The 16,915-nt window shown below is 45.7% G+C and overlaps 2 protein-coding genes across 48 annotated transcripts; one reads left to right on the top strand and one right to left on the bottom strand.

Annotated features, from left to right (window-relative positions):
* Window positions 1–57: 57 nt before the first annotated feature.
* LOC107324920 (uncharacterized) lies at window positions 58–4,477 on the top strand. Of its 3 annotated transcripts, XM_015885373.3 has the most exons (8): window positions 58–211; window positions 661–1,014; window positions 1,248–1,568; window positions 1,924–2,007; window positions 2,217–2,271; window positions 2,942–3,042; window positions 3,277–3,329; window positions 3,475–4,477. In XM_015885373.3, the coding sequence occupies exons 1-8, from the start codon at window positions 169–171 to the stop codon at window positions 3,694–3,696; spliced, it is 1,233 nt and encodes a 410-aa protein (XP_015740859.2). In that variant the 5' UTR covers window positions 58–168; the 3' UTR covers window positions 3,697–4,477. The 3 variants fall into 3 exon arrangements, with proteins under 3 accessions (XP_015740859.2, XP_085383001.1, XP_015740858.2); XM_085526875.1 differs by lacking the exon at window positions 58–211 and having other exon boundaries at window positions 428–1,014; window positions 3,622–4,477; XM_015885372.3 differs by lacking the exon at window positions 58–211 and having other exon boundaries at window positions 428–1,014.
* A 1,613-nt stretch (window positions 4,478–6,090) lies between these two features.
* On the bottom strand, window positions 6,091–16,742 carry NFYA (nuclear transcription factor Y subunit alpha). 45 transcript variants are annotated; one of them, XM_015885253.3, is made up of 10 exons: window positions 16,535–16,742; window positions 15,251–15,372; window positions 14,112–14,198; window positions 12,295–12,441; window positions 11,072–11,203; window positions 10,354–10,459; window positions 9,701–9,867; window positions 8,890–9,063; window positions 8,431–8,532; window positions 6,091–8,255 (listed from the first exon to the last, which is right to left on the bottom strand). In XM_015885253.3, the coding sequence occupies exons 2-10, from the start codon at window positions 15,323–15,325 to the stop codon at window positions 8,202–8,204; spliced, it is 1,044 nt and encodes a 347-aa protein (XP_015740739.1). In that variant the 5' UTR covers window positions 15,326–15,372; window positions 16,535–16,742; the 3' UTR covers window positions 6,091–8,201. The 45 variants fall into 45 exon arrangements, with proteins under 45 accessions (XP_015740739.1, XP_085383008.1, XP_085383004.1 ...); XM_085526882.1 differs by having other exon boundaries at window positions 9,701–9,849; XM_085526878.1 differs by having other exon boundaries at window positions 14,115–14,198.
* Window positions 16,743–16,915: the final 173 nt, after the last annotated feature.

Here is a 16,915-nt window from a genome sequence, read left to right as displayed (position 1 = left end):
TTAAAAGATGTTCTGAGCAGCTCCAAACTGCCATCATCACTCCAGGCAGCAGACAACTGTAAATGACAAAGCAAGTTTAGCTTCCTCTGCACCAGAGAATCCCTCAGTGGTAACGAAGCCCTGCGATACATTCTCCTCCCTTTGCCATATCCCACTTTCTGCTGCAGGATGGGCCATTTTCCAGCCCTGCTGCTCCTGCTGGTGCTACCAGGTAAGGCTTCGTATCCCTCTGCAGAGCTCTCAGTGCTGCTGCACGCACCGCACGCTGCTATTTGCTTGAACACTCTTTATTCAGACCATCTGTGGCCAGGCACAGGACAGGGCTGCCAGATGTCAACAAGAGGAGATGTTCAGCCTGAAATTTGTTTGTTTTATTTACATAAGCTTCAGTTTCTCAGTCTGAAATCACCCAGCGTATGGGGAGGGAAAGCTGTGTGTGTTATTTCCTCCTGAAACAATGATGGATGAGGTACCGTGAGCAACATGAGGCAGGTGAGCTGCTGTTTGCTTTTGTACAGCCAGCAATGCTGAGTGCACAGAGAGGAACAATATGAATAACAATGGACAGAGGGTGGTGGCACCAACTCTGGGCATGGATGTTTTTCTATGCAAACCTGCAGAGACAGAGAACTCCTCACACAGGGTTTTCTTCCTTTCAAGGATCACACGTGACAGGAGAGGACACACGAGTGTTTCTGCAAGTACAAGGAGAGACATTCAGAGCCAACTGCTCATATGACGTGCACAAGTATTTACGTGAGAAGAAATACTGGTGCAAGGAACAAGCAGAAAGATACTGTCCAGACTTAACCCTGAGCTTCCCTTCAGAAGGAAGGGCTGCTCCTACCCGAGCTCTGCACCATCCAGCTGAGCTCAGAGACTCCGGAGGCGGCTGGTTTTCTGTATTGATGAGAGCCCTTCAAAAAGAGGACTCTGGCACATATCAGTGCGGAGTTTGGGTTGGAATGAAGCAGGTTTTGCTGCAAAGAATACAGATGGTGGTTTCACCGAAGGGTGAGCGATGTGGTCAACTGCAACCGGGTGGGAGGAACCCAAATAAATCAATAACGATGCAGCATTTACATGGTTTTGTTTTATAGCTAAACGTGGCATTTCTAGACATCATAATCCCCCTGGGATTGTGCTGATGTTGGCCTCTGCTCCATTGCAGGGTGATACACACGCTACCACAGGGGCTGATCTTTCTTGTCTTCCATCCTCACCATTCACCACTCTATTTTCTTTAGAACCTGTAACAGTGTTGGCCAAAAAAGGGAAATCTCTGTTCCTCCACTGCTCCTATTCCGTGACAGTCAACGTCGGAGAACTCCAGCATTTTATTTGGTGCAGAATGGTGTCCCAAATTAGATGTCAACCTGTTGTCAGAGGTAACGCTGATCACAGTGCTGTTAAAGCAGGGAGGACTGAAATGATGAACGACTTCCCATGGAAAATGATTACAGTGTCGCTGAAAAAGCTCCAACTTAATGACTCGGGAGAGTATCATCTCGAGAGCCATTTGCAGGGGAGAAACAAACTGCTGAGGAGGGTCGTGCTGAAAGTTTTGGGTGAGTTAATCAAAGAATTGATGATGATCTTCTCAAAGTCAGCAATTTCTTAATACCTGCCAAGAAAGGCTGCGGGTCGGTGTTAAAGAGCTTCTCTCCTGAGCCTTGAAATTTCCTGAGATGCAGATAACTCCTGAATTTCCTTTTTCAAACAGATTTTCTGATACATACTAATGGTACAAATTGCTGCCAGTTCTTGGGGGGGGGGGCGGTCTGACTCGGCTTCACTGACAACATTTCACATCAGCATCAGCAGATGGAATAGACTGTGAGAGATCTGAGCGTTGCCATGAATTTCACCTCTTTGTCACTGTCTGTTAGTAAACCAAATGTAATACCTCCCTTCTGCTTTTAGACGGCGCAGAAAGCAGCAAAACTGAACGAGCTGAGTGGAAACTATCAGATTTTCCTGACCTGACTGAAGAACGCGGGAGGGGAGGTAAATAACGAGAGCCCTTTTGTGAAGGAAAAGATGTCAAGATTTGTCTTCTAAGAAACTTTCTTCCTGGCAGCATCCAAACGCAGCTCAGCCCTCACGCTGCTCCCTGAAATGACACCAATTTCTGTGGCTCACCTATTTAGTGACAATGAAAAACACCTGACCCCGACCACGGCCATTCACTTCTGCTTTTTTTTTCCTTTTCCAAGGGGAAAAATGGAATATAGATGCCAGCCCCACAGACGACAGCAGAAAGGACCAGAGGTAACAAAACAAAGACACCCAGACTCCAATCATTGCGTTCTGGATGCACTGCAGGATCTGAGCGGTGCTGTGATAGAGCTGAAATATGCACACACACACACACACACACACATATAGGGTTCTCCCTACAGAGTCTGGGTCAACCTGCTCAAGCCTTATTAAAACCATACAAGTTTCCTGCTGGTTTCAGGAGCTCCAGGTGAGGACTCCACTGAAGATGCTCAGTATTGCTGTGTTATTCTTTCCTACCTGCTTAAGAAGGGACAAGTATACAACCCATGCAGTGTTACAACGATTCTGCTCTTGTACAAGCACGTAACCCTAAGAGCAACCCATAACAATCCCGATCAAAGACAGACCATGAGCAGGGTCCTGCATCCCGATAAGGGCTGCCTTTGAACTCTAAGCAGCACCGTAATTGAGTGCAGGAAGAGATTTCAGGCTCCTGAAAACGCCCCGGGCTTGTAAAGAACCAAAGAAAATCGAGCTGGGATGGATCCTCTGTGGCTTTACATCAGCACCGACCTCACAGAATCACACCTGTTGAGAGACAACAGGGTTAACAGTTGTGTGCTGACTTTAATTCCAGATGCACAAAACCTGCTCCCAAACGAACCTCGTCTCCTCTGGTGCTGTAAATGGTAATGGAGACACTTGCTTTCCTTTGCAGGACTTCCTATGCTGTCATGGCACTGATTTCCTTACTGGCTACAGCTGCCCTGGTTGCTACTGTGACACTCATCAGCAGCTACATCAGGAAGAAGAGGGCAGGTAAAGCTCTCTAATGCTCTTGTCTTTTCCCTGCAGCCTGGTCTCCCAGCACCATGAAGGTAAGGATGGTTTATTCACAGGTATCATTGTATGGGAAGGAAATACGGCTGAGTTTAAAGTGATACACAACATCTGCACTGAACTTCAGGGGAGAGAGAGTGGAAACATTCATTTCTTAAATGAAAAAATGGGGGTGTGAGTTTAACGCTCAAGAGACTCTGTTTTTTGTGGCAGGAAAGGAGATGGACTTGGACAGACATGCTGCATTCAGCAAGGGAGAGCTGCAGGTAAGGGATCATCTGAAATCCCTTATTCCTGGTGCTCCGTTTGATCTCTGCTATGCAGCAATGCTGGCTCTGCTGCTCACCACTCGAGGGGATCACAAAGAACCAAAAACGTGCTGCATTTCTTTTTTAACTTCTGTTTTTAAAGGAAGGAAGAGAAAAAGCAAGTAGAATGCCAGACGGGGACCAGAATGAGAGCATGATATATGCTGCAATAAGACACCAATCTCAACCCAAACCTGAAGATGTCATGTACGTCAACACACAACCTTCACCCAAAGTCTTCTTCCTTCAGGAAGCACCAGGGAGCTCACAGCCCACGGGGCCTGTGGAATATGCCACCCTTATCTTCAATGATGCAACTCCATGAACAGAAACTGAAGAGCAAAAAGCAGGTGCACTGAAAGCAAGCAGCACAAAGCCTTCAGCTTATGGACGGAACGTGGCTGAACTGAGCTTAGAAACAACCCGCTTGTAACCAATTGCTGGAGCTGTGCACACACGGGATTGCTGGGAGGATGAGACACATGGATGCACAAACCTCCCCTGAAAAACAACCACACTTTTCTAATAGCACGGCAGCACAATTCAGCTGAACAAATACTGAAAGGCCGCAGCACATTCGCTTTCTGCACAGGGCTCTATTTTTAAGCAGGGAGCAGCTCTAAACCCAGCTCCAGGAAACAGGCTGGCTGTGATAGCAGCAGGTCCAGCACTGGGCTGTGAGATATGGGAGCACAGCGCTTCCCTTTGGACTCCCAACTCATTTATGTATGTGCATGTGAAATGTTAATTACTGCCCATTGATTAGGACCAGAACAGCAAAGTGGTGAGGAACATACTGAATTATAGCACGGCAGTTGTTCTATGCAATGCTCCCAATGTGTTTCACTAAACCAGGGCTTCTCTGCATAGTATTTGGCCATGTAGAACATCTTCATTCAGACTGTATGAAACTTTGGGTTTCCTTGCCTTCTCTGCTTGTTTATCAATGTCTCACCCACGCTGCAGTGTAACTCTGCCTTGGCTCTGCTGTAAGTTACACTAATTCCAATCAAACTACTGAACCCTGTTATCACGGTGATAAGCACAAACACCCCCAGGAATTATGGATAACTCCTAAAATAAAGCTAAGATTCTCAACCCTCTGAGTTGGGTCTTCTTCTTATTTAACCGGTCTGAATTAATACAAAGAATAGCAAAGTGTTACTGCATGAGGAACAGGGAAAACTCCCCACTTACCCACCGTGTCCACATGAGCAGCACAAAATTCCACCTGTTCTGTTCACTTCAGAATATCTGCTCAATTGTCCTCAACTTCCTGCCTTACTTCTGTCCCCAGCAACTCAGAATATTGATTACCAGAACAGAAATCCAAGCAATAAGGGACAGGATCCTGGCAACCGTGACTGGCCCAAGATTAGCAGATACAGGAACTTCTCTCCAAAGCGAGGGGTTGCTTTAAATTAGTCTGGTCCTGCTCCTGTTAGGGAACTGAAAAGAATTTCAAATTAAGAATAAAGCAAGAAGCCGTGAAAATCGATATCCGAGTGGCTTTGTAATCAGATAACCCATTATGTGCTGTGGGCATTCCCTCCAGGCCCATGATGCTGCTTATTCCCCTGGGCCGCTGCCCTTCATGCTCTTCTGCATTCGTGAATCCTCAGCTGCGATGTCCTTGAGGATTCATTCTGCTCTGTTTGCCCACAATCACACTTGTTATCACGACCACAGAACTGCCAGCAACACCCCAAAGGAGCAGACCAGCATCTACAGGGACACACATTGGAGGGCAGAACCAAGCCCCAAGAACTGCAGCAGTGATTCCAGTTGTTTCATGAACACCCTGCATGAGGAACAAAGGAACAGGCTTAGCACAGTATTTTGCTTTATATACAAATATATACATGGCAGCTATTAACCCAAAGAGCTTTGCAAACAATGAACGCATACAAGAACTGCTTCAGCAATGCAGCAGCATACAACTACTCAGCACCGTACAGAAGAACTAACAGTGCAGGACCCCAGCCCTGATAAAAGTATTTCTGTTATCATTGCTGGAGTTACAGCACTGCTGAGAGATCCTGAGCAGCGTGTGTGGAAGGAGCAGCACGACTGAGAGGGATTAGCAGGCAGACATGGAAGCTGAGCATTTCTTAAACCTCTCAAAGCCTGCCCAATCCTCTTAAGAGGAAAACTTCCTTTTGTACCAAAATGCAAAAAAAAAAATAAGCTCTAACAGTCTCCATTCTGTCATATTTGAGCAAATAGAGATAATGGCACCATACGAGGGAGTTTGGGGACAAGAATAAACCACCCTTCTGGAAGATAGCCAGCAATACAAAGGAGTAAATGCTTTGGGAAGCACAGTAACATGAAGGCAGTGTCCTGTTATGCTCACAGGACCATGAGCAGGTTCCAGCCCTGCACCATGGAGCTCCCTGTGCCCCAGGGCTGTTTCTACACCATCATTTGGCTCTTCTGGAAGCCTCCTCAGGGATAATGAATGACTCCATGCACACAGGAGATGCCCTCAGGCAGGAGGTGCATTGTGCCAACAGGTATCCAGGAAGGTTAAAGACACAGCAGACTTCAGACAAATCATTATTGCCTTAAACCAAAACCTACCATTTCTTTGCACACTCAAAGGACACACAGAATAACACTGACCCAGTGAGCGCAGCCTTCCTTCCTCCTGCAGCTCAGAGGCCACTTTCAGCTCCAGGAGTTGGAGGAGCATTAAAAGCAGAGCCAACGTCGCTGCTTGGTTTATAAACTTTTATTAGCTGGATAGTGTACACAGTACTTACAATTGCATCTATTAAAGACCAAAATACACTTGAAAAAATGCATTATATAAAAAAAATTATAAACTTTTTAAACTATATACAAACTTTGCCTTACATGATGCAAGTACCTCCCCACCCCCCATCCCCTTACACACACACACATCCAGTCACAAAGATTCTTTCCATCTCTCCTGTTTGTAACATGCAAAGCCTCGAAGTGCTCCAGCATCACTCAAGGACCGTCCTCACAACTGACCCACTGCAGGTAAGGAACCCAACAGCTGCACTCCGGCCTCCACGTCCTTATCTGAAGTATTAACAGTAAAGCTTCCTAAGTAACACGAATCCATAGGCCTTAGTACACGTTCTACAACAACAGATCAGAGAACCTATATATGAAGGGCTCGTTGGGGGAGAAAAAAAAAGAGTTCTAGTTGTGTTGGAGAAGTTTACGACTTCTTTAAGGAAAACAAGAATTACTAATTTAAGAGAAATAAACAAAAACTCATGTCAGAGCAACAATCTCTGCTTCCATAACTTCCAACTGCCTGAGGGGTGCTCTGGGACACAGATTAGCTGTCAGCTGAAGAGCAGAAACGTTATGGAGGCCGTCTCAGTTCAGCACAGAAATGTTCCTCCAGCACGTGAAAATCCTATTGACAAAATGTACACAGGCTAAAAAAGTATTTACAAATAGTGCGGCAAATTCAACTAAGGAAAAGACTTTGTTGTTCCTTCACTAAATGAGAGCGATGGGTTTCCTGAAATGGGTGACCTCACAAAATTCCAGGTGAGGACTTTACAGTTACTGACTGAAAAAGAAAGAAGCAGCGCGCTCTGACTGGCCACGAATTTAAGGCAGAAGCAACCAAAGGCACCAAAATGCCATTAATGCCTTTAGAATAGCTGGAAAAAAACCTCGTGTAAAACTGGTGAGCAGAACGCTGGATTATTAACACAACTTTTGCAAATGCGTCGCGTTGTTCAGGTATATAATCCTTCCAAAACATCAGTATGCACCAGGTTGAGCGGCCCTGTGCTTCCACCATCATTCAGCAGCTCCTCTCTCTATGCAGAATGAGAACTGTAGAACTGATTTACAACACACATCAAGAAATACTACCAAAAAGGTGGCCAAGTGTTTTCACTCTGATACTGCAGACTGTATTTCTGTTGGAGAACCATGCATCAGACCGGTCAGGTTAGAAATAAAGACCTTAAAAATAATCCTCTGGAAGAGACTCAATTGGAAGTTCCAATACTTTAATATTGGCATCCACTCTTCTTCCAATGCATGACCTGCTGGCAATAAACATACCAAAAAACACCAATAAATCCTATTTACTAACTAAACCCTTATATCAATAACCCTCTCCACTCTTACTTCCCGGAACAGACACACAACAAATCAAGTCCTATAATAATCTTGAACTGCTCTGATCACTTTGACTGGATGGCTGAACTCTTCCCAGAGAAAAGCTTGCTGTTTAATACATATTTTACAGAGTGGAGCTTAAGAGAAACCCCTTCAGTTTCTGTCAGTTTTGCAAGTGCAGATGCAACAGTAGAGAACAGTTCAGTAGACGGTAAATCCAAAGATGTAAGTAGTGGATGTAAGTAACAATCCTCTCCTGGGAAAACACAGTACCGTGGTATAGCCACATCAGTGCTGGTTGCTATGAACTGGGTTATGTCGCTGTGCAGAAGGGTCATAACTCCATGAAGTCTTTGCTGGCCCTTCTTCAGCACACCAGTTATTGCTGGTCAGTCAGCAGTACACTCACCATGGCCAATCTTAATGCAAGAGATGTTATAAAGGAAAAAAAAATAAAGGCATGAGCTGTCAGACTGAAATCCCTGCGCTGAATTAGAAGAGTATACCAAGGAAGTCATTAAGTTTCTATGAGTCGAGTCAACTGCAGTTAAAATCTTTACCACACACTGAAAAAGTGGTGTTTGTTCTGTAGAAAAGGATAGGCTGCGATGTGGTGATTGTCCCATTGAAAGACTTGCTTGATACACTGGTAAGGTAGGACAGACTTGCAGAAGGGACAGGAATTCAGTTACATTTTTATGTCAGCAGTGATTAGGAGACTCTGATCATCTGTGTCATCGCTTCTTCATTGGCCTGAGATGGATCCTACAGATAGAAAATAAATGTCATGTTGTAATTCCCAACATTTTCCATAACATCAGAGAGTCACATACAGCAGCCTAACCCAGAAGAACAGAGAACAGTAGAAATGCTCCTCTAAAATGTAACCTGAAGGACTCAAAGTGTGAGCTGCCCAAAGAACAGGCTAAATTCTCCATACCTGCATATGGGGACTGTCTTTTTCCTTTGGTGAGAAGAAACGTCCACCTTCTCCTCGCTTCCTGGCCATGGCGTGACGATGCCGAGATTCATGCAAGTATTTCTGTCACAACATGGAGGAGAAGAGCAATGAGAGCAGCATATTCCTCCTCAGTTCAGTACTCACAGTAATTGAGAACACAGCAGAAAAACCCAAAGCAGATTCTGTTATTCTCCCCCACCCCTGAAATAAAATGCTTACAGTAAAGGCCTGTTTGCAATACAGTGACATTAGATGAGCTAATAAACGTATGGAAAGGAAGCACTTACTGCCACCAAGGGACTCAGCGATTACTCAAACACAGTTTATGAACAAGAAAAACAAATGGAAAAAATACTAAGATTCCAGGCCTCATTTTTCTGGCTTTTCTGTGCCTTCCCCATACAGCAGCCCTGCATTAGCTCTGTGTTATATTCTCACCCTTCTCTCTTTGGGAATCTTCCCCTCTGCTTCAAGCTTTGCTCGTGCCTGCCTCCTCTTCAGGATTCGATGATACTGCTTGGCGTTTACATAGAGGGGCTCTTCTTCAAGCATCTCTGCTCCAGGCAAAGGTATCCGCTGGATGGCTGGTACTGATCCAGCTCCAGGTACCATCTGCACAGAGAAGAATGGTTTCAGAACTTTCAGCTTAGAATGAAAAGGGGATGCAGGGATATACTTTGAGAAGTGTTTACGATGGAATGGGCTTGCTTTTTCTTCAGTTAATGCACCAGTTTAAACTGAAATGAGGAATAAAGTCAGTCTCAAACTGCAGGACAAACTTAAATAACCCAATGACGCACCATTTGTACTTCCTTCTCCTCCTGATAACGGTAAAATTTCAACACAATACACAATTCTATGACTGCCTCTTGTCTAATTTGCATGCAGGACACACTCATCACTTCCCCTTCTTTTAGGCTATGAATTATTTAATTTATATGATAATTTCAGAGCGTTTCTTAAGCAGTTATTACTCATAGAGCTGCTGACATCTAGCGGGGATGAACAATAAAGTTCAAGTTGAAAGGCATCAAACTGCAGAGATGGAAGAATGGGTGGAAAAAATCCTAAAAATCAGAAAAACAACTACTAAGGAATCCTCAAGAAATGCAACAGTGAATTCCATCTTTCCAAATGTCTGCTTTATCAGCTAACAGCTCATTTTGAAACATCCAGTTGGCAAGGATCTCAGACAACACTGTATACATATAGCTGTACCTTCAAGTTGAATGGAGAGTTAAATACATACCATAACCATTCCACCTGAATTGACAACATTCCCAGCAACTGGCAGTGTCACTGTGACAGTCCCTTGTCCGCTGCTGGTGGTGTTGGTGTTGGCTCCTGCTTGGACAATCTGTGCTCCAGCCAAACTGGCTGCTGGAATGGTGATCATGCCTGTAACAGGGACTGTAACTTTAAGAAAATAAAACACAAAAGGAAAGAAAACAAAACAAACGAAAACACGCACACAGAAAGAAGGGAACACCATTAGTCCCGCTTCTGTTTTCCACTCATTCACCCTTCTGTAAGATCTAGAAATGCATTACAAGGTATCAACCAAACCGTACTTGGTATTTTTTGTATCTGCACTGTAATCCCAGCCTCAGGTAAGACAGCAGGTATTTGGAATTGCAGAAGCGAATGAGCATCCCCATTCTAACAGCTCTTGCCAAAAAAACAAAGGATTGTTCAGTTTTCTGTGGAAAGATCTACCTGCTGAACTCCTGTCCAACAATACAAACCTCTCTTCTTCCATTCGCTGTGCCAGCACATCACAACAGTCACAGCACTGCCAACCACCACTGCAACTCACTGTGTGCACTGACAGCCTCTACAAGGCAATGAAAACCTACCAAGGGGACTTTGTGAGGTCGTGACTTTTTGCACCAGAGCTCATACCTTGTTGGAGAATGGTTCCATCAGCATTAACGGGCTGATAGACTATGGTCTGCCCTTCAGCCGTTTGCGCTACTTGTTGTCCTTGAACTGCTATTTGTTGCTGAGTCTAAACAAAACAGAGAACACAGGAACTTCAAACATTGCTTCCTTCTCAAATCCCACAGTTCCTCAATTAATACACAGTGCTTATGGCGCTTCAGGCACGTTATTTCTTTTGCTTTATTACTAGCATAAAGAAATAGGATGGAGTACAAACCAACTGAGCTGAAGGTAAAGTACCTGAAGCACGTACAATAAACTTTTCCTAATACTGTTGTATTTAACATTCAGAGAAACAAGTTCCGGGTTTCCTGTCCCATTATCAGAACATTAAATTCTGGTCCTAACCAAAAGAAACAGCAGAAAACCCAGGTGTGACTGGACTACTGCACAAAATGGCGCAAGTATGACATTAGCAATACTTATGTTTGGAAATTGCAACAAAGAGACAAAAACAGCCATGAACCAATATACAGAAACACGATGGATAAGAACATGCAGTCTATTCATTCTGTCCCAGGGTTACGTATGAAACACTACAAAGATATTAATTTTATTCTCAAGTTCTCCTCCACATTAATATTTTTTTTTCCCTTTTTACTTAACCACAATGAAAGTCATTTGCCAAGTTTCTCTTCCTGTTCCTCTCAAGAAAACCCTTTCATGCTGGTGCAGTTACCTGTGTCTGGCCAGCAGTAACTGCAGTCTGTGGCTGCTGTATAATGATCTGCTGGGTCTGGCCCTGCTGCCCCTGTACCTGTACAGCCTGCCCACCTTGAATCTGAATCTGACCTGGCTGGACCAACTGAATCTGTGGAAGAAAGAGTCAGAAAGGAACATTAACTATGCCTCTTATTTCTCCCTCCTTGGCCTCAGCATTACCAGATCATCTGAGGATGATTTATAGCTGCAAAGAAAACAACAACAAAAAAGCACTGATACTTCTCTTTTTTTCTATTTTAAAATGAAGAGTTTTAAGTTGCTCTTCCCCGTGACACTGCAGTCACTGATAGAACAGCAGAACATACAGAATAGAGGAAACTCAACACGTAACGTGCCAGTGCCATCACGTTCCAGCAGCTCTCAGCTGCTCACACAGTGAAACAGTCAGAAGAAATAAATTCACACAAAACTAGAATTACTACTCAGGTCAAAGAAACCAGGAGTGAGATTTAAAGTATCTGCAGAGCGTTTATTTTTTTTGTGATAAAATAAACTGGGATACAGTCTGCAGCTCCTGCTTTAGAGCCCAGCTACAGACCTTCCTCAACAACCACATCAAGAACCTAACACAGAAAATATTGTCTTTCAGCCAAAGAGTTTGAATTCAGTAACTAAATAAGCCTCTCAGGACACCACCACCACCACGTGCCTTCCTGCACCGTGCAGAATGTCACTCCCAAATCCCATTCTCTGATCACTACAACACTTCCAACGTGCTGCTGTTAGCAGTTCTTCTCTTAGATTTGAGGAATGCGCTTTGAGCACCTGCTGACATTTATAAACTGGCTTTGAAATAATCAGAAGCAATTGCTTCCAATCAAACCATCACGAATCCTTCCACAATTTACTTCATTTACAACGGAAATGTTTAAATCCACCATCTGCCATCACTTGGAAGATGAACTCAAGCACAAGAATTATTTTCAAGTTTTCTTTTTTCAAAGAATTCAAGTGTATTCTAGCGGACTTGGAAGGCTTCCACCATCCCTTAAAATACAAAAGCCCAATACAAAGCGTATTTCAGATCCACTCTTAATGGAGTTCACTGTGGCAGGTCCACAACCATCGCTGCCCAGGCCATTCTAACAGCGCTGAGGCAAACACACTCTAATTGACAAGGCAAGAACGTAGCAGTTCATTATCTGCAATTTATCTCTAATGAAATCAGGGTTATCTCACCTGCTGCAGTCCTTGAGTTCCAGAAACGGGGACTTGCATGATAGTCTGTCCCTGGCCCCCAGGCACAGCCTGCACCATGATGGGCTGGCCAGTCGATGTGATCAGCTGTCCTCCGCTCACCTGCACCATTAACGGCTGCCCCTGGACCTGGGGAACAGGAGAGAACAGAAACACAACAATGAAAAAGTCTGGTGGGACGAAGCAGGGAACTGGAAATGACACACAGCTCACGGCTCACCTGTCCTAACCTGCCACAGTCACTGCGCTGGGCTCATCAGCATCAAATACCTTTAGTTTCTACAACTCTCTCCATCCTGCACTGCTGGATTTTGTACATTATCTCTTCCTGCCGCACTCTAACCAATAAAGCATAAAAGCTGGACAAGTCTTCCAGACACAATAACTATGTTCGTGCACAGCCCAAGAGCAAAGTGTAATAAAAGAAACTTCATTAACTACATCACTGCTAATCTCTCACTGAGGCTCCTAATGAGAAAAAGCTCCAAGAAAGCCATTCTGGCAGAGAGATTCTGCAGCAGCTTCGCCCTCTCCAATTACATGCTCACGACATTTCCATTTCCTAACCAATCCATAGCATGTGATATTCTCAGAGAACTTTTTCACGGCTATTAAGTGAAATTATTAATGTAATAGCACAAAATGCAGCTCGGTAAGGAAGAGTAACAGACTCAACCACAGTCGTATCCCAGGGATCAACACCTTAAATAGAACACAGTAGCTTTACAGGTCACCTGATCCCCTCGCCACATTGATCCATTCATTCCTCAACCTTGTAGCTATAACAGTAAGTCACTGACAAAAGGGGCAGCGTGTGTTTTGAGTTACAAGAGATAAAAGCATGCTCATGTCAGCCAGAGAAGCACAGGCAGCAGTACTGCATCCAATAGGCAGAAAGTAAAATGTGCATTCCAGGATTCTTGTTAATGCATTAAGGCAAGCAAAGGGAAAAAAAAAAAGAGGTGTGGAGAAGTAGGAGGCCACAGTGATCTAAGCCATTCAAGTCAGCCAGCTTTTCATACTTGAACTCCAAACATAAAAAATGCTGTGTTCAACTTGACACCTGGCAAGACCAATCAAACCTCAAGCCAAACCAACAGTGAGCAATGTACTGCTAAACTATGGCTGTCCAGGGCTCATCAGTTCCTTTACAAATTTCCTAATGAGATGACAAATGTGTTTGCACAGCCCGGAGTGTTTCACACTGAAGGAAATCAGGGCTTGAAATGACCGTGCATTTCTTCCCAACTTCTGTTGTATCTGCTGTTAGGAGCCATAGGTCTGAGTTTCCCTGCAATGTAATACAGGCAAGAAACGAGCTCTCTCAGTCCTGCAGGAGCTGATACTGTTCCCACGTAGCTTTTCCAATTACAGATAAAAAAGTTTCTCTCTTCATGCTGGTGGGTCACCCCCTACCTCTCTATCTCCTTTCATGTAGGAATAAAACCTGCAGAACTACTCACACTGAGTATCAGAAATGTAATCTTGGAAGTACGGAAAATCTTTAAGCTGTATCTCTTTTAAGCTGTGTCTCTTGACTTCATGATCTCGGTGAGTTTCTTCCCTTTTGACTCCCATTTCATCCACTATTTGCTTTCTGAATTACAACAGCTGGAATTCATGAATGCACCTGTGATCCAATGAAAAGCTATAACCTGATGGGAAGCCTCACATCAAGCACACAGTATTGGCCAACAATTTTCCCATCCCTATTTGAAACCCTGTAAAAAACACAGCATTAGATATGTGGTGATGGAGAGTCATGCAGTGCTCACAAACACAATTAGAGAGGTCACCACTACCTGGAGGGTCTGGACTTGCTGGCCTGAGGCGGATGCCACCTGGGCCTCAGTCTGCAGCTGGACAGCAGTGACACCACCCTGCTGCTGGGAACAGGAACAGGAAGAGCTTGAAACAGGGAAATGCACAGCTCACACCAGACACAACCACACTTTGCTGACGAGGATGAATTTTACAATTCACATACGCTGCTCTTGGAACACACAGAACGTGAGTTAACGAATCTAAGGGCGGAATGCTGGCAAATCTGCACAGCACACTGATGAGCTTCAACATTCCAAACACAAGTTGGTTACAAAACACAGGAGAGGTCATTTTGCAGGAACTAAATTCTCTGCTGCTGTCTGTGTGCTCCATGTTTCCTTGCACTGCTCAGACTTCTTGTGAAAGGCTTCCAAAATTGCGACCTGTTGGTTACAACAAGTACCACACGTTCCTTCCTGCAAGGAAGAGTCTGCTGTGCTGCTAAGAGTTCATCTGTGTCATCCCTCCATCTATGTCTTCCCACCACTGACCTTGAAGGATGATCTTGAGATGTTGCAAGAGCAGTTCAATCTAAAAGCCTCGTCTATCTTTAGCCTCCTTAGTAAGAGTCCCAAAATAATCAATGATAACCGTGTTAGCATTTTGAGAGACGAAGGGCGGCCTCTCTCCTGAAGGCTTTACAACTGGCTTCAAGTGGAAAAAATCACTTAGAAAAACATTTCACACGCAGCAAATCACCGTGTTTGGGAGCACGTACTTAAAATGAAACGGGTCAGTGAATGTGTTCACCTCTATTACTTTGAAGATACCAATAACATCAAATACATCTTTGGTTACCTGCTGGAATCAGTGTGAGTGGATGAAACTTAACTGAAAACCTACAAGCCTTAAAACCGAACCCAATCCAGCCAAACAGCTTGTGTGTTCCAACACATAAACTCGATCTGTCTGGCATGGATAGCTCCTCCAAAGCTACATACTTGGCTGTCCTGGTTTTTAGTCATTTTTTGCAATTCTTGTGCTCATTTTGATTTCTTGTAGTGACAGAACTCAGGTAAACTCAGAGGGGATCACAAAGCGTCCTGCTGGTTCTGTGCAACTGTGAAGGTCCGTAACCCACCAACAGCAGCTAAACCATTGTAACTGCCCATACCTGCTGCTGGATCTGCCCCGCCTGCACAACGATCTGCTCTGTGGAGCTGTTGCTGTTGGCTGTGTACTGCTCCATCCCGCTTCAGTTCCAAGGCTGACCAAGGCACAGCGCAGTGTGTGGACCTGGCAAGAAAGGAGAAAAAAACCCACGTGATTATTGTCCCAATGTCTGAAGGTTGTTGTGTCCTACAGCAGCTGAAAAGCAAAGCACCTGCTAACATGGAGGTAGTGCCTTGAGCACACTCTGATTAACGGCCATGGTCTAATTGCAGCCCTTCCTTTGTTAACGTCACCTGACTTCAGAACAGAAAACAAAGCTTAGATATAAAATATAATGTAAGAATTGAGACTCTGGGTCAGAACTTTGATGCAGTGATACTAAGCCTGGACATCAGTGATAGCCTGAGTCGCAGCAAAGGAAGGCCCTGCACTCTGATGCAGCATCAGCCCCATCCGTGCTCAGTTAGCAATGGTTTCTCACTGCCTACCAGAAGATGCTTTATTCTCTTCCCCCTGCAGATGCTGCTGCCTATCAAAGCCTCCATTTGAATTCTGCACAGCATATTTAATTTCTACCATCGCTGCCTGTGGGCCCAGCAGGAAGCAGCTCATTCTGCAGGGAAGCTGCTCAGTAACAAGCACAGGACACCACTAAGCTCTATCTGCAACATCTCTCAGCACCAAATCACAAATTAAAGGATGCTTCTATTGGAAAGTGTTTTCTCTTGTGTCAGGCCTGTCTCTACAACATAAGGTAGCACTGAATCCAGCTGTGCAGGTTGTGGCTGGGAGCTGAATGTTTCACGTGTGCAGATCGCAGCCCTCCAAGGGATCCCTTCATTCCCTTCATTGAAATAAAGCACTAGTGTTACTCTATCAAAGCAGGATCCCAAAGCTCAGCCTTATGGTTCAGTGTGTGCTCCCCCACAGCTCATCCCACAGCTCCAGCTGCCTGCACCGAGCACTATTGTGCTCCATGTTGGCCGTGTCCCCGCTGTCCGTACCCGGTGTGTGCTGTATCAGCGGGTCGGCCCGTTTCACCCGTTCCATGTGTTATGTGTCACCGTGTGGTGCTGCTCCCCCGTCTCGAGGGCGGGGCGCTGCCTCCCGCGGTCCCGCAGCCCCGCACGGAGCCCGGCCCCAAGCAGCGGCCCCGGCCTGGCCGCCTCCTCCTCCATCCCTCGGCCCAACGATCGTTGCTCTCTCCGCCCGTTCCTTCTCTCCGCCCGTTTCCCCCCGTTCCCCCTCGGCCCCGTCCCCTGGTTCCCCCCCAGCCCGGCCCTACACGCGGCCTCCTGACTGGTCACTGTGTCCCGCCAATCCCGGCGCTGGTTCCGCCGCTCGGTTGCTCCATATTGGCTGCTCGCACTCACCGTGCCTCGCTCCCCCGGTTCGGGTCCCGCGCTGATTGGCTCCGCTACCGGACCCCGAAACCCAATCAGCGCCCGCACTCGCCCGCCGCGTTAAAATGGCGCCCAACCCCGAACAAAGGCAGGGGAGGGGGCGGGCGCGGGCGGCGCATGCGCAGTGTGCCGCTCGCTCCGGATGGCCCCGCCCACCCGCGGCCCGCCCGCCTGCGCACAATGCGCATGCGCACAAGGGGGTGCGAGCGCCTCGCGGGGCCGCCAACGCCCGCACTGCGCACGCGCCGCCGCGGCTCCGCCCT

This window comes from Coturnix japonica, chromosome 38 (genome assembly GCF_054131305.1).
Source record: "Coturnix japonica strain WE chromosome 38, WE-NBRP24, whole genome shotgun sequence".
Lineage (NCBI taxonomy): Eukaryota > Metazoa > Chordata > Aves > Galliformes > Phasianidae > Coturnix > Coturnix japonica.
Note: the sequence above shows the minus strand (reverse complement) of the source record. Positions and strands in the feature narration are given on the sequence as shown.

What these genes read in the sequence shown, in the direction of transcription:
- LOC107324920 (XM_015885372.3), top strand. Translation starts at nt 561, where the DNA reads ATGGACAGAGGGTGGTGGCACCAACTCTGGGCATGGATGTTTTTCTAT. An exon ending in GGTCGTGCTGAAAGTTTTGG is followed by an intron (nt 1,569 to 1,923) that starts GTGAGTTAATCA and finishes TTCTGCTTTTAG; the next exon opens with ACGGCGCAGAAAGCAGCAAA. An exon ending in TGAAGAACGCGGGAGGGGAG is followed by an intron (nt 2,008 to 2,216) that starts GTAAATAACGAG and finishes TCCTTTTCCAAG; the next exon opens with GGGAAAAATGGAATATAGAT.
- NFYA (XM_015885253.3), bottom strand. Translation starts at nt 15,325, where the DNA reads ATGGAGCAGTACACAGCCAACAGCAACAGCTCCACAGAGCAGATCGTT. An exon ending in CGGGGCAGATCCAGCAGCAG is followed by an intron (nt 14,199 to 15,250) that starts GTATGGGCAGTT and finishes TCCTGTTCCCAG; the next exon opens with CAGCAGGGTGGTGTCACTGC. An exon ending in AGATTCCCAAAGAGAGAAGG is followed by an intron (nt 8,533 to 8,889) that starts GTGAGAATATAA and finishes ATGTTGTGACAG; the next exon opens with AAATACTTGCATGAATCTCG.